Here is a 12,998-nt window from a genome sequence, read left to right as displayed (position 1 = left end):
GCTCTGTGGTGTTCATGTCTGTGTTTTGCTTTGATGCTGTCTGTAAGATGCTTGTGTTAACCACATGCTCTTCTTTTCCAAGCTGGGTGGGTGGGAGGAGCCCGAGGGGGGAGCCCAAAGATAGCCCAGCCCCAGGTGAAAGGAGGGACAGGAGCCTTAGGGTACAGGGGCTCATCTCCCGCAATCCCCACACCCCGCCACACCCCAACCCTGACCCAGTGGGGTTGGAGAGCAACTCCTCATCCTGACCAGTCCTGGGAGAGGCACCACGGGCGTATCCCAGCCTAGAAGGACTAGAACTTTTCGGACTCTTGCTCACATTAACCACTTCTTAGTGGGCCCCCAGCAAAGTGGTAGAGGCCCCTCCTCCATCAGAGCTGGCCTGGACCTGAGGGGAAAGTGGCCACACACCCAGCATCTACTGGGCCAAATCCCATGTGCAGCCTCTGTGCCCTGAGCCTCCCTTCCCTCCCCGCATCCCTATCCCTGAAGCCCCAGTGACCCCCTAACTTTGGCCAGAGCTGCATGCCCCGCTGACGTGCATGTGTGTTGATTTTGGCACCCACCCCCCATGTTAAACTCTGCTCTGGTTTGCTACTCAGGCGGCAATGCAGCCTCAAACAATGACCCCGAAATGGATGGGGAAGATGGGGTTTCCTTCATCAGTCCACTGGGCATCCTGTACACCCCAGCTTTAAAAGGTAGCCCCTCTTCCAGGCAGCAGAACAAACTTCCTTAGGTCAGTCCTCCCACCCAGCTAAAACCTCAGAGTCTCTGACATGTATCCAGGATACAGAGGCACAATTATGGGTCCCTGGCAGGCAAGCTTCCTATAGCGCAGGTCACCACATTTTCTGGAAGTCAGGATGTGTGCTTTAATATGAATACAGAGGCAGAATCCTAGGAAAGGTAACAACAACAGCCCAATACCTGCACCAGCCAACCTAAAGATCACATGTGTGGGCTTCCTCCCACCACCGGCACAAATGCAAACATCCATAGGCACCCATGCCAGCTGCCTCCACTGCACTCTCCATATGCACAGGAAGACTCCCCTACACAGTTGTGCTTCCAGTGGCTATGGGACCTAGGAACAGGGACCAGAGCACCCACAGTGACCACCTGGAGACACAGTACTGAGGCTGGGAGTGGGGAAGCAGGCTCGGCCGGTGACTGACCCTGCCTCCTTGTCACCAGTGATGGAAGGCCATGGGGAAGTGAATATTAAGCATTATCTAAACTGCAGTCACTGTGAGGTAGACGAATGTCACATGGACACTGAAAGCCACAAGGTCATCTGCTTCTGTGACCACGGGACAGTGCTGGCAGAGGATGGCGTCTCCTGCATTGGTAAGGGGGCGGGGCTGGGGGAGGCAGAGGGACAGACAGCCTGAGATTTGGCGCATGACCACAGGTGGTTTCTGGGTTCCAGGACACCCTGGATTCGGTTTTGTAAGCTGTCTTACCTCCCCTACCTGCGACAGCTCAAGCGCTCTGACCCCTGTGTAAAAGGTGGGCCATGGCTCCTGAAGGAGTCTTAAAAGTCCTCTGGTATAGAATACCGTCCCCACTGAGGGGCCATTCTGCCCCCACTTAAACATGCCCGGTGACAGGGATCTCACTGCTCCTAAGGTGCTCTGTTCCCTTGGGCAGTTTCAGAGCCGGAGCCCTGTCCCCTTAACCTTCCTCTCCTAGGTTTCCTTACAGCAGCAGCTTTTCATGTGCAGTGTTTGAAGACAGGGCTCCCGTCCTCCTCCTTTTCTTTTTTTTGGCAGAGTTTCACTCCTGTTGCCTGGGCTGGAGTGCAATGATGTGGTCTTGGCTCACTGCAACCTCCACCTCCCAGGTTCAAGCGATTCTCCTGCCTCAGCCTCCCGAGTAGCTGGGACTACAGGCGCCTGCGACAATGCCAGGCTAATTTTCATATTTTCAGTAGAGACACGGATTCACCATGTTGGCCAGGCTGGTCTCGAACTCCTGACCTCAGGTGATCCACCCGCCTTGGCCTCCCAAAGTGCTGGGATTACAGGCATGAGCCACCGCACCCACCTTGGCCTCCCAAAGTGCTGGGATTACAGGCATGAGCCACCGCACCTGTCCCAATCCTCCTCCTTTAACTCTTCTTCAGATTAAATAACCTGTTTGTTTGCAGCAGTTCATACAAGATGCAGTTTTGTGTCTCCTCCCCCCACCGCACCGGTGTCCCTCTTCTGCATGTGTTCCATTGTCGATGTCCCTTTTGAAATGTAGTGTCCAGTACCAAGCACGATGCCTCCGTGTGGTCTGGCCAGCAGAGGGCACAGGACCCCTCCCCACTCTAAGCCCAGTGCCTCAGGGCCACAGGGAAGTAATTTAGCCTCAGAGGGGGTTACTTAGAGCGCACCCTGTTGTTTGGTCACCTGCGGTCCCCACATCTCTTCCAGATCTACTTTCGTTTCACCTTCCATCCTCACCCTGTAGTTGTGCAGCTCATGTTTTAACCAACGTCCCGCCATTGATATTCATCCCTGTTAAATTTCCCTCCACTCAAAAGCTACAGCTAAACGCTTGTAAAAACAGGATGAGTCTGGTCCTGCTCGTGATTCTCTGAAAACAGAAGTGTGACAAGGTCTCCAAAGATGGGAGGGAGCAGGTAGTTTTTGTCACAGCTGGAGAGGTTATTTTTGACTTGGGACCAGCTCAAAGGAGAACGGGTGTGGTTGTCAGTGCCCCACTGGGACCTGTCTTCCAGTGTCGCCCACCCCGGAGCCACACCTGCCACTCTCACTGATCCTCTCCGTGGTGACCTCTGCCCTCGTGGCTGCCCTGGTCCTGGCTTTCTCCGGCATCATGATTGGTGAGTGCACAGAGCCCCAGGGACTCCCAAGGAGGCGGGAAGGCAGGACGGAATAGTGTCTCAGGCTGTGCCACGGGTGCCAGGGTGTCACTTCATTATGGTAGTCCCTGGAACTCGGTGGGGTGGTGATTAGGGAAGCCCAGGCCAAGCCAAAACCGAAGCTCCCAACCTTCCCCCAACCAGAGCAGCTGCAGTTCCCTGAGGAGCCCCTGATTCTGCACCTCAGCCCCGTGTGTATCCTCTGGCTGATCAGGGGGTGGGGAGCGCTCTTCAGTGTCCATCACAATGGGGAAAGCTCGCCCCCAGCCCTAGACATCACTTCTAGCTCCCATGTGCTTCTGCGGGCACAGCTGCTGTTTGGCTCCCACCCTGTATAATGCACTAGCCCACTCTTCTCCAAACCAGCCCTCTACCACCCTCCAGGCAGAGAGATGGGAAGTTCGGTTTCTGAGTATATTTCTGTTCAGCCTGTGAGCCAAGGTGAGCTGACCTGCAGGTCACAGAGAGCTCAGTGTGGTCCCAACCAGCCCTTACTGCTGGCAGAGACATGCCCAGTACAGATGGGCAGAGGCTTGAATAGGGCAGAGGGAAAGGCTCCTGGGAGCCCTCACAGGCCAGGCCCCTGCAGGCAAAGGGATCTTCCAGTAGAAGGGAGATGGCAGCACACGCTGCGTCCCCATATGGTGCCATCCCTCAAAGGGACAGGATAATAGGAGTTAACACTTGTTGCATGGTTACTACATGCTCAGCAATTTACACATTTCAGTTCATTCGATCCTCAAGTAACCCTAATCTGATCGTGGTCGGTCCATAGCATAGAGGAGGGAACTGAGCACATAGTGGGTGACTCGTTTGCCCTGGCCCATGTGTTGGGGGTGCTGGGCTTTACACACAGAATCTACCCTCTGAATCACAATTTTGTTCTGGCTCCCATGGAGTTTGCCTTCCAGCACATCCTCACACGTAGGAGTGATAATGGTCATTCACATTGGTAGAGCTCTTTAGAACTTTTCAAAACCATTTTACGTTGGTGAATTCATTTCATTGACAACCCTGGGGGTGGGGAGTGGGAGTGGTTAGGGAGACAGGGCAGGAGTTACCATCCCTGCTTACAGAGAGGGAAACTACTGTCCAAAGAGGTCCTGTGACCTGGTCCTCACGGCTCAGCTTGTAAGTAACAAAAGGCGGAATTAGAGCTCAGATCCCCAGACACCAGTTTAGAGATCTTTTCATTCTGTGGCTCTTCTCCAACTCTGCGGCTTGGCAGTTCTCCAACTATAGGAAACACAATTGACCAAGATCCCAGCTGCACCCTCAAATCCACTGCTGTGATTGCAGTGAAGCTGCCCTACCCCGTGGCTGGCACAGCAGAAATACTAAGGCAGGCCAATTCCCAGGAGCCGTGGGACTCCTCTGATGACTGACTTTGGCTCCAGAACGCCTTAGGGCCTTGCTGAAAATTCCTTAGGCTGCATGGCACCCAGGGTGCTTCCACCCAACCTTCCCTCCCTCCCTCGTTCACATGGGGTCAGACTTGCAACACGGTCTGCTGGTTCACCCAGCCTTCCCTGGCTCCCTCCCCATTTCCTCTCATGGGCATTTCTTCTAATAAAATCTGCAGACCATCTTGGGTCTAATCCCGTCTCCAGTCTGCTTCTTGGAGGACCCAGACTAACATGACTCTGCCCTGTATAATACAAATAATTCTTTTCTGTGTTTGTGATTTTTAGCTTTACATTTACTTTAAATCATGTTTCAATTAAAGACACACCTTCACATCTAGAATCATTTTGTTAGTATTTCTAAGTATGATGGAAAGGTTCAGAGCTCAGGGGAGGATACGGAGATCCAGGGAGGCTTCCTGTAGGAAGTGGCCTGTGTAGTGCTTCAAGGGCCAGGCTGCCTGGTCCAGGCCATGTTGCAGCTGACCATCCATCTGCAGTGTACCGCCGGAAGCACCAGGAGCTGCAAGCCATGCAGATGGAGCTGCAGAGCCCTGAGTACAAGCTGAGTAAGCTCCGCACCTCAACCATCATGACCGACTACAACCCCAACTACTGCTTTGCTGGCAAGACCTCCTCCATCAGTGACCTGAAGGAGGTGCCGCGGAAAAACATCACCCTCATTCGGTGAGCGCCCTGCTGCCGTCCTGGGAGGGGAGGGGCTGCAGTCTAGGGGCTGAATGTTATCACAGCATCACACACTCCTCTAGCCACAAAAGGTCAGCAGAGCCCTCCCTGTGGGCACCCCCAGCCCTCCTAGGAGGACAGGCCTTGACATTCAGGGCCATGTGTGTTGGTTTACACTAACTCCTATATGTTTATGGAGTTTATACAATGAGAGGAGAACCAGGGCTCTCCTCAAAATTCATTGAGGTATGCTCTCTCCAAGGCTTCCTGGCCCTGCTTCCCTCCAGGGGAGCAGGGGAGCAAAGGGCCCCTCCTCTGAGCATCTAGAGCAACTGTACCTTTCTCTGTGACTCACTGGCAACACTCCCCAGCCAGTACCCCCCGGCGATATGTCTGTCCTAAAGGAGCATGAGCCTCCCCAGGGAAAAGCCATGGTTCATACACCCCTGTGTCCCTGGCAAATATCAGACTCAATAACTACTGATTGAATGAATAAACATTTGACCATTGTCATGAGTCCCTGGTTGGAATCCTTCTTATTGCATAGCACAGCCGTGTTGAGGGTGTTACTCCTGAGTGTGTACGTTATCCCCTGCCTCTTGTGTTTGTCCACTAAATGTGAGCCCCGGGCTCAGGAGCCCCAGCTGCCTCATTACTGTGGCCTGTTTCACTCTGTCTCATCTTGTCTTCTCCTTTGCACAGGGGTCTGGGCCATGGCGCCTTTGGGGAGGTGTATGAAGGCCAGGTGTCCGGAGTGCCCAACGACCCAAGCCCCCTGCAAGTGGCTGTGAAGGTAAGAAGTGGCTCACTCTTGAGCCTGCCCTTGGCTTGCAGACTCTGTAGGCTGCGGCTGTCAGCTCACAGCCTCCTCCTCCTCCCCACCTTCCCCTTCTCTGCCCAGACGCTGCCTGAGGTGTGCTCAGAACAGGACGAACTGGATTTCCTCATGGAAGCCCTGATCATCAGGTAAGGCCACAGAGAGACACCCTCACCCCAACTCCCCACTGCCCCAAAGAACCTGGAGAGGTTTTTTAACACATCGATGTCTCCAAGGGAAATGGTGTTGTCCCCAGCATGTCCCTTTTTCTCCAGTAGGAGACTCCCAAACATTCTAGACACTTCTTACCAGACTGGAACAACCCCTGGTGGTTGTTTCAGAAACAAAATCTGTGTGGCCTAATAATGCCACCGATGTCACGGTCTGCAACCAGTTCCCTGCTGTTCTCCATTGGTTCTTCTCCCCTCACTTTTTCTTAAGAAATGGAACATGCTAGACTTTGACAGTACAAGATACAATCTCCCTCCCAGACCCTTCACCAATCCCAGTAAATGTGCTCCTAATATGATGGAAGGCCACCCCATCCTAGGCTCCCATCAGCAGGGATGAGTCTCAGCTGGCTACACCTTTTGACTTGAGGTTCCAGGGTCTGTATTTAAGCTGAGAGTCTCAGTGCCTGTGGCTCCTGAGGGCGTCCACAGTGGCAGCAGATCCCCTCAAGGAGGAGGCAGATGTTTGACCTCAAGATCAGGTGGGGGCTCATGGCCCCCATCATACCAGGAAGTCTCTGAACGTCCTGACAGGTGGGGGCAGATTGGGATGTCCCCTTGGTGGAAGTGGCAGGGGTAACAAGGCCAGGCAATGTGAGCGATATGGCTGTGAGGTCTGGAGTCACAGGAGAACACACAAAATAACATTTATTTTCTGATGATACATGTAACTCCTGATTATGAATAAAACTTGGCAAGTATGAGATTATATTGAAGAAGACCCAAATCGCTCAATCTCACTACTTGGTGGTAACTAACCATTATATGTTAGTGTCTAATCACCCAGTCTTTCAACACTTGGTGGGGGCATGTACATGTATGTGTATGCACACACATGCATGCACATGTTGGCCCATGTGGAATTCCTAGGCCCCACTGCCTGTGTGTTCTAAAGGGATCATGTTAACAAGAAAACCCAAGTCTTGGTCCCCTCCGTGAGGAATCCACAGGAAACTGATGGACTTATGAGGCCATCCCCTTTTCCTGGCTCTGTTTCACATGCTGTCACCTGGCAAGTCTCACCCAGTCTCTCTTAGAAGCAGTTGTTTTGCTTCACCTTCTGCCTGAGACCTTCCTGGGAGAAATCGACCATGAATTCTAGTGCCCAGTCCGTGCACCAGTATCTGAGAAAGACACCGTCCTGCCCTCGAGACACTTTCTCACCCAAGTGCCTGAGCAACATCCTCGCACCTCCAGCCCCTCTCCTGCAAACGGAACTCCTGTGGAGCCTGCTCTGGTTCTTCCCTCACCAGCGAGATTCTGGGTTTAGGCTCAGCCCGGGACCCCTGCTGCCCCTATTTACAGAATGCATTTATACATTGTAGCTGCTGAAAATGTAACTTTGTATCCTGTTCCCCCCAATTTAACATTCGCCCAGACTCAGCTAATTTTGGTTATACCCCACTCTGCTCTGCAGCAAATTCAACCACCAGAACATCGTTCGCTGCATCGGGGTGAGCCTGCAGGCCCTGCCCCGGTTCATCCTACTGGAGCTTATGGCAGGGGGAGACCTCAAGTCCTTCCTCCGAGAGACCCGCCCTCGCCCGGTGAGTGAGAACCAGTCTTTGCTGCAGTTGTTGTGCCAAGGACAGGAGCAAGGATGGAAGGAGCAAGAGTGGGCAGCCTGGGTAGCAAGTTCCTCAGTGGAACCCAGGGAATCAACTTTAGGCTTGGATAGTGGGGTGACTGACTGGAAGAGAATGAACAGAAGACAGAGGTAGATGACGGCTAAGCCCCAGGCCCAAGGAGCTTGTGCAAGGCTCCTGCAATGCATTTGTGTTAGTCCATTCTTGCATTTATATAAGAACTACCTGACACTGAATAATTTATAAAGAAAAGAGGTTTAATTGGCTTATAGTTCTGCAGGCTGTACAGGAAGCGTGGCTGGGGAGGAGGCCTCAGGAAACTTACAATCATGGCAGAAGGTGAAGGGGAAGGAGGCACATCTGACATGGCTGGAGCAGAAAGAAGGGAATGCAGGGGGAAGTGCTATACACTTTTAAACAACCCGATCTCATGAGAACTCATTCACTATCATGAGAACAGCAAGGGGGAAATCCACCCATGATCCACTCACCTCCCACCAGGCCCCTCCTCCAACAATGGGGATTACAATTCAAGGTAAGATTTGGGCAGGGACACAAATCCAAACCATATCTGCATTCCATAGCCTGGATCCATTCTCATGGCCTGCTGACTCTGGAAAACCAAACTAGAGACAAACACAGAGGGGAACTTTCATGCCAGCCATGTCACTACTCAAGCAACTGACCCGGGCAGGTCACTCTGCAGCTACTCTCATTCACAGCCCACTGTCCTCATGTCTCAAGTAGGGATAATAATGCCTGGACATTCCAACCTCATATTTAGGAAGGTGCTACACACATCTTATGGTTAACAGAGCTTGGGAAGTGAAGATACCCAGGGTGGACCCAGGAATCCCAAGCTCCAGCCCCAACTTGGCCATTAGACACCCATGTGGTTTAGGGCAGTCTTAAACCTTTAACCTGGGTATCCACACAGGTGAGATTTGAGGATTGGACTAGAACATCTCAAAGGTGGTTCTAAATTATTAAACATAGCACCCTGGGCAGACCCAGAGCCCAGCTGCCCATGCTTGGGTCTGCAGGTCCTCAGCAGGCCCTGGGTACCAGGAACTGGAACTGAGCAGGCCCCAGGGTTAGGATCTAGGCTTCCTCCAGGAACCACTGTACTGTGGGGATCACAGGGAAGACTTGCACAGTAAAAGCAGCGGCCACCCTCCCGCCCCCAGGAAAGCAGGGAAGGACCAACAGCCAGTGGTTCCAGAAAGCCCAACCTGACCACACTGCTCACAGGGACTCAAAGTGGTGATGGAAGCCCTGCAAGGTCATGGCTGTTCTGATCTCCACCTTCAGTCAGGATCCATGTAAAATACCTTCACCTTAGCCACTGGGTGACCCATCTCGGTATCTAAGAAGAATACTGTCTTACCCCTTGAGAAGAGGAATGTGTGTGCACCTGAGCATACCTGGCAGGAGGACTGGGCAGGGAGCAGGGAGATAAAGACTACCCCTGTCTCATAAGAGCCCTCGTCAGCTAGCATCCTCCTCAGACCTTTCACATTTCTCAACACCACCCTATGAACAGACGATGCAGATCTCTCCCCAGTTCTATGAATGAGAAAGCTGTGGCCCAGAGAGATTATGGGACTTGCCGTGGCCACACAGGAAGTGGAAGAGCTGGGACTAGAACTCAGGCCTTATGACTCCTGATTCAGTGCTCTCTCCAACTTACTGCTTATCCAGTGGTCCCCTCTGGGAAACTGTAAACTATCAAGATGAGGTTGGGTGCTTAAAGCCAACACTGCCAGGCATCCCAGCATCTCTGCCAGGGTACAAGCATCAGATTCACTGGCTTTCCCACCACCATGTAGGAGGGCAGAGCCTTTGACCCTCATGCCCTGAGATTCTCAGCAGCGCTGCTGTCAGTGGGGGACACGTGGTATCACACTTTGGGGAGAGGCACAGCCCTGGTTCTCCTGCTGGACCTTCCTGAGGCTCAAGAAGAGAAAGTCGTATGTATGCAAAGGAGAGAGACTTTGCAAAGGGAGTCTGGGAGCCCAGCACTTGGCAAGTTCAAGGACTTCAGGGGCAGGAGAGGGCAGGAGTGAGGAGGGGGCCTTCTCTCTCTCTCTCTCTCTCTCTCTCTCTTCCCCTTTCTTTCTCCCTCTCTCAAACACAAAGGCATCTCTCTCCTTTGATGATGAAAGATGATTCCAATATTATTACAAAGAACAAAGTCCAGCAAGGAAAGGCAGATCATTCAATCTCTCACCACCCCCAACCCAGAGTGCCGCCCTTGGAGAGTCTAACAGGAGCCTGTCCCCAAGTTCTGCCCTCTAACAGCAGGCACTACCTGAGGGTCGCCCACAGCGGGGAGGGGGCCTGCCCTTGGAAGAGCCACGTCTCAGGGCCAGAGTCCCACCCTCACCCAATCTGCTCTTTCAACCCCTGGCCCCGCTTTTCCTCTGTGTGGCTCTCGTTGCCAACCAGGCACACTCCGGCAGCACCCCAGTCATGGTCCTCCCCGCCTCCCATATACCCACCAGGCCCAGGTGAGCTGTCCTTCCTGGGATCCTTGGCTGATTTCAAATGTCCAATTGTTGTCCTCCAGAGCCACCAATGCGGATGTGTTTGTGGCAGCAGCTTCCCTGGGGCTTAGCTGGGCTTCCTGCATGGATTCTCAGGGTCACAAAATCCAACTTTGTAAGATAAGGATTCAGTGGACTGTGAAAAAGGAATGTGATTTCCAGCATACAGACAGGACTATTATCAGTAAATCCTACACAGAATAAAAGAGGGTGCATCGGCCAAGGGACATGAGGGATGGAGAAACATGTGCTGTGAAGAGAAAGTGGGTGGAGGTGTGCCTCCAGATGCTGAAACTCAGACTTCAGAGGCCTGAATTCCACCTGATGCACTTGTTGGAATCACCCTGATACTCCCAGGGGTTCCCTGATGGCCTACTGTGTGCAGGCACCAGGCTTGGGGTGCAGAATCAGACAAGGTCTCTGTCCTCACTTCCTGCCAGCTCTGGAGCTCAGTGGCTCCACAGACCTTAGATCAGGATCAAAGGCCCTTTGAGATGGGATAAAAGGCTCTGGCCTCCGACAACATCTGTGCAAACATGAAATGACAGAACGGACGTGCAGACGCGGTAGACAGAGTGGATGCCCAGGTCAGCCGTGCCTGTCATGGAAACGAAATGCGTGGGTACAGATGAAAACAGCACTTGGTCCCAGGACTCCACCTCTTCGGGAATGAAGATCCCTTTTTAATGTCAAAAAAATTCTACAGACCCAATATTTATTCAGTAAATATTTATGCAGGGCTTCCTATATGCCAGGAATAGGTAAGAGCTGTACTTTAGTATCCATGAATTCAGTCAATAATGACAAAAGCCATTAAGAATTCAGTAATCTCTTTATAAAGGTGTAGGTCATTAATCACAACAGTGTCTGTGACTATTTGGGACATGGCAATGCCTGTGGGTAGTGGCTGTATGGAAGACATTCAGAATACAGTTGGCTTATTGGATTCCAGAGGTCCACAGTCCACAGGCAAGAGACCAACGATGGCAATGCTGGCTCCAAACACATAAGGGACATCTGGTGCCAACGAAAAGTGGGGACTTCTCGCTGCTTTTTTTTTTTTTTTTTGAGATGGAGTCTGGCTCTGTTGCCCAGGCTCTGTGGCCCAATCTCGCTTCACTGCAACCTCTGCCTCCCCGGCTCAAGTGATTCTCCTGCCTCAGCCTCCCGAGTAGCTGGGATTACAGGCATGTGCCACCATGCCTGGCTAATCTGTGTATCTTTAGTAAAGACAGGGTTTCACCATGTTGGCCAGGCTGGTCTCAAATGCCTGACCTCAGGTGATCTGCCCGCCTCGGCCTCCCAAAGTGCTGGGATTACAGACATGAACCATTGCACCTGGCCATTCCTCACCACTTTTCAAAGTGGGCTTCTGCAGCACTTTATGTTCCCCATCTGCATTCTTTGCCTCTTTTTCATCATTCCCTCTCATCTTTATATGCATCAATTTTAAAACATCTGCCAGGCACAGTGTCTCACACCTGTAATCCCGGCACTTTAGGAGTCTGAGGCGGGCAGATCGCCTGAGGTCAGGAGCTCGAGACCAGCCTGGCCAACGTGGTGAAACCCCATCTCTACTTTAAAAATACAAAAATTAGCCAGGCCCTGTGGCGGGCACCTGTAATCCCAGCACTCGGGAGGCTGAGGCAGGAGAATCGCTTGAACCTGAGAGGCAGAGGTTGCAGTGAGCTGCATCATTGCACTCCAGCCTGGGCAACAGAGCGAGACTCCATCTCAAAAAAAAAAAAAAAAAAGAAAGAAAAAAGAAAAAAAAAAGAAAAATCCTATTCTGTTTTTCACTTGGCAAAAGGATTCCTACCCTTTGTCCTGTGATGGTTCATCTCTGAATACTTAGGGAGAAGCTATTAATGCTTTAGAAAGGAAGCAATCTCAATATTATTCTATTTTATTTTTAGAATATATTATCCTTTGGGAATAGCCCCTCAGAAGCTGTGATACCAAACAAATCACTCCTGTTTTCTCAACAGTAAAAGTAGGATATTGACCTAAAGGGCATCCCTGAAGGGAACACCAGTGCCCTAGGGGCCTCCCACTCACACGTGCTCTCAGAGGAACCCATGCGCAGACAGCCCTCAGAGCCGCGGCTCTCCCTCCCTGGACTCTCATGCACACGGGCAGGCAGCAGAGACTCTGATCATTCCCATCAAGCAGCACCCACACCTACTTGATCTTCCAACTCCATCCCGCAAACCCACCATAGGGAGCACCCATAGCAAGGCCCACAACCATGGCCGTGAGAACAGCTGAGTCCGAGGAAGTGCCGCACTCCAGTGGCAGATGGGGATAAAATCCTGATTCCAACTCTTTGCCCCAGGAGGGATGCAGATGGGTGCACTGGCTGGCGATGCTCTGCAAGTCTAGATTCAGCATCAGGTTTGCCAATGTCCACAGGTCCTCCCACCCCACCCCACCCATGCCTACAGCCCCTCCCAGACACACACAACCCATGCCACACACACAAAAAAANCATGAGGGGTGGGGGGGGGGGACAGGAAGTTGCATGCACTGTGACCACAAAACTGCAGGAACCACCTTCCTCTCTTCAGCATTCAGTAAGTGTAAAACAAGTGTGTTACCCTTCATGTGGAAAAATGGCACTACAAGTCTAACCTCAGAAAAAGCACAAGTACCAAAATTAGGCTTTAGTGCCTTCACATGTTCATTTCTTATAACCCTCTTCTTGACATCCTCAGGCTCTCTCCCCATCCCATCAATTTCCTAAGACTTATTGCCTCCTTGTGAGAACTAACCCGCAGTTATTTTTCCTCCACACTCAATGTTCATTTCAGCTGGTGTTAGGTGAAAGACAGTCTTATTAAATGAACTCACATCG

At 52.0% G+C, this 12,998-nt stretch overlaps 1 protein-coding gene across 1 annotated transcript in view; it reads left to right on the top strand.

Annotated features, from left to right (window-relative positions):
• The window catches only part of ALK (ALK receptor tyrosine kinase), a 715,534-nt gene extending 705,186 nt beyond the window's left edge, over nt 1–10,348 (top strand). Inside the window, exons 17-25 of the mRNA XM_025353516.1 lie at nt 603–701; nt 1,198–1,350; nt 2,732–2,836; nt 4,779–4,965; nt 5,668–5,758; nt 5,867–5,931; nt 7,430–7,585; nt 7,892–7,897; nt 10,168–10,348. Of these exons, the coding sequence (XP_025209301.1) occupies nt 603–701; nt 1,198–1,350; nt 2,732–2,836; nt 4,779–4,965; nt 5,668–5,758; nt 5,867–5,931; nt 7,430–7,585; nt 7,892–7,897; nt 10,168–10,348 (1,043 nt within the window). The remainder of the gene's footprint in view (nt 1–602; nt 702–1,197; nt 1,351–2,731; nt 2,837–4,778; nt 4,966–5,667; nt 5,759–5,866; nt 5,932–7,429; nt 7,586–7,891; nt 7,898–10,167) is intronic.
• Nucleotides 10,349–12,998: the final 2,650 nt, after the last annotated feature.

This window comes from Theropithecus gelada, chromosome 13, assembly GCF_003255815.1.
Source record: "Theropithecus gelada isolate Dixy chromosome 13, Tgel_1.0, whole genome shotgun sequence".
Classification (NCBI taxonomy): domain Eukaryota; kingdom Metazoa; phylum Chordata; class Mammalia; order Primates; family Cercopithecidae; genus Theropithecus; species Theropithecus gelada.
The sequence above is the reverse complement of the archived record's forward strand: the minus strand, read 5'-3'. Positions and strand labels throughout refer to the sequence as shown.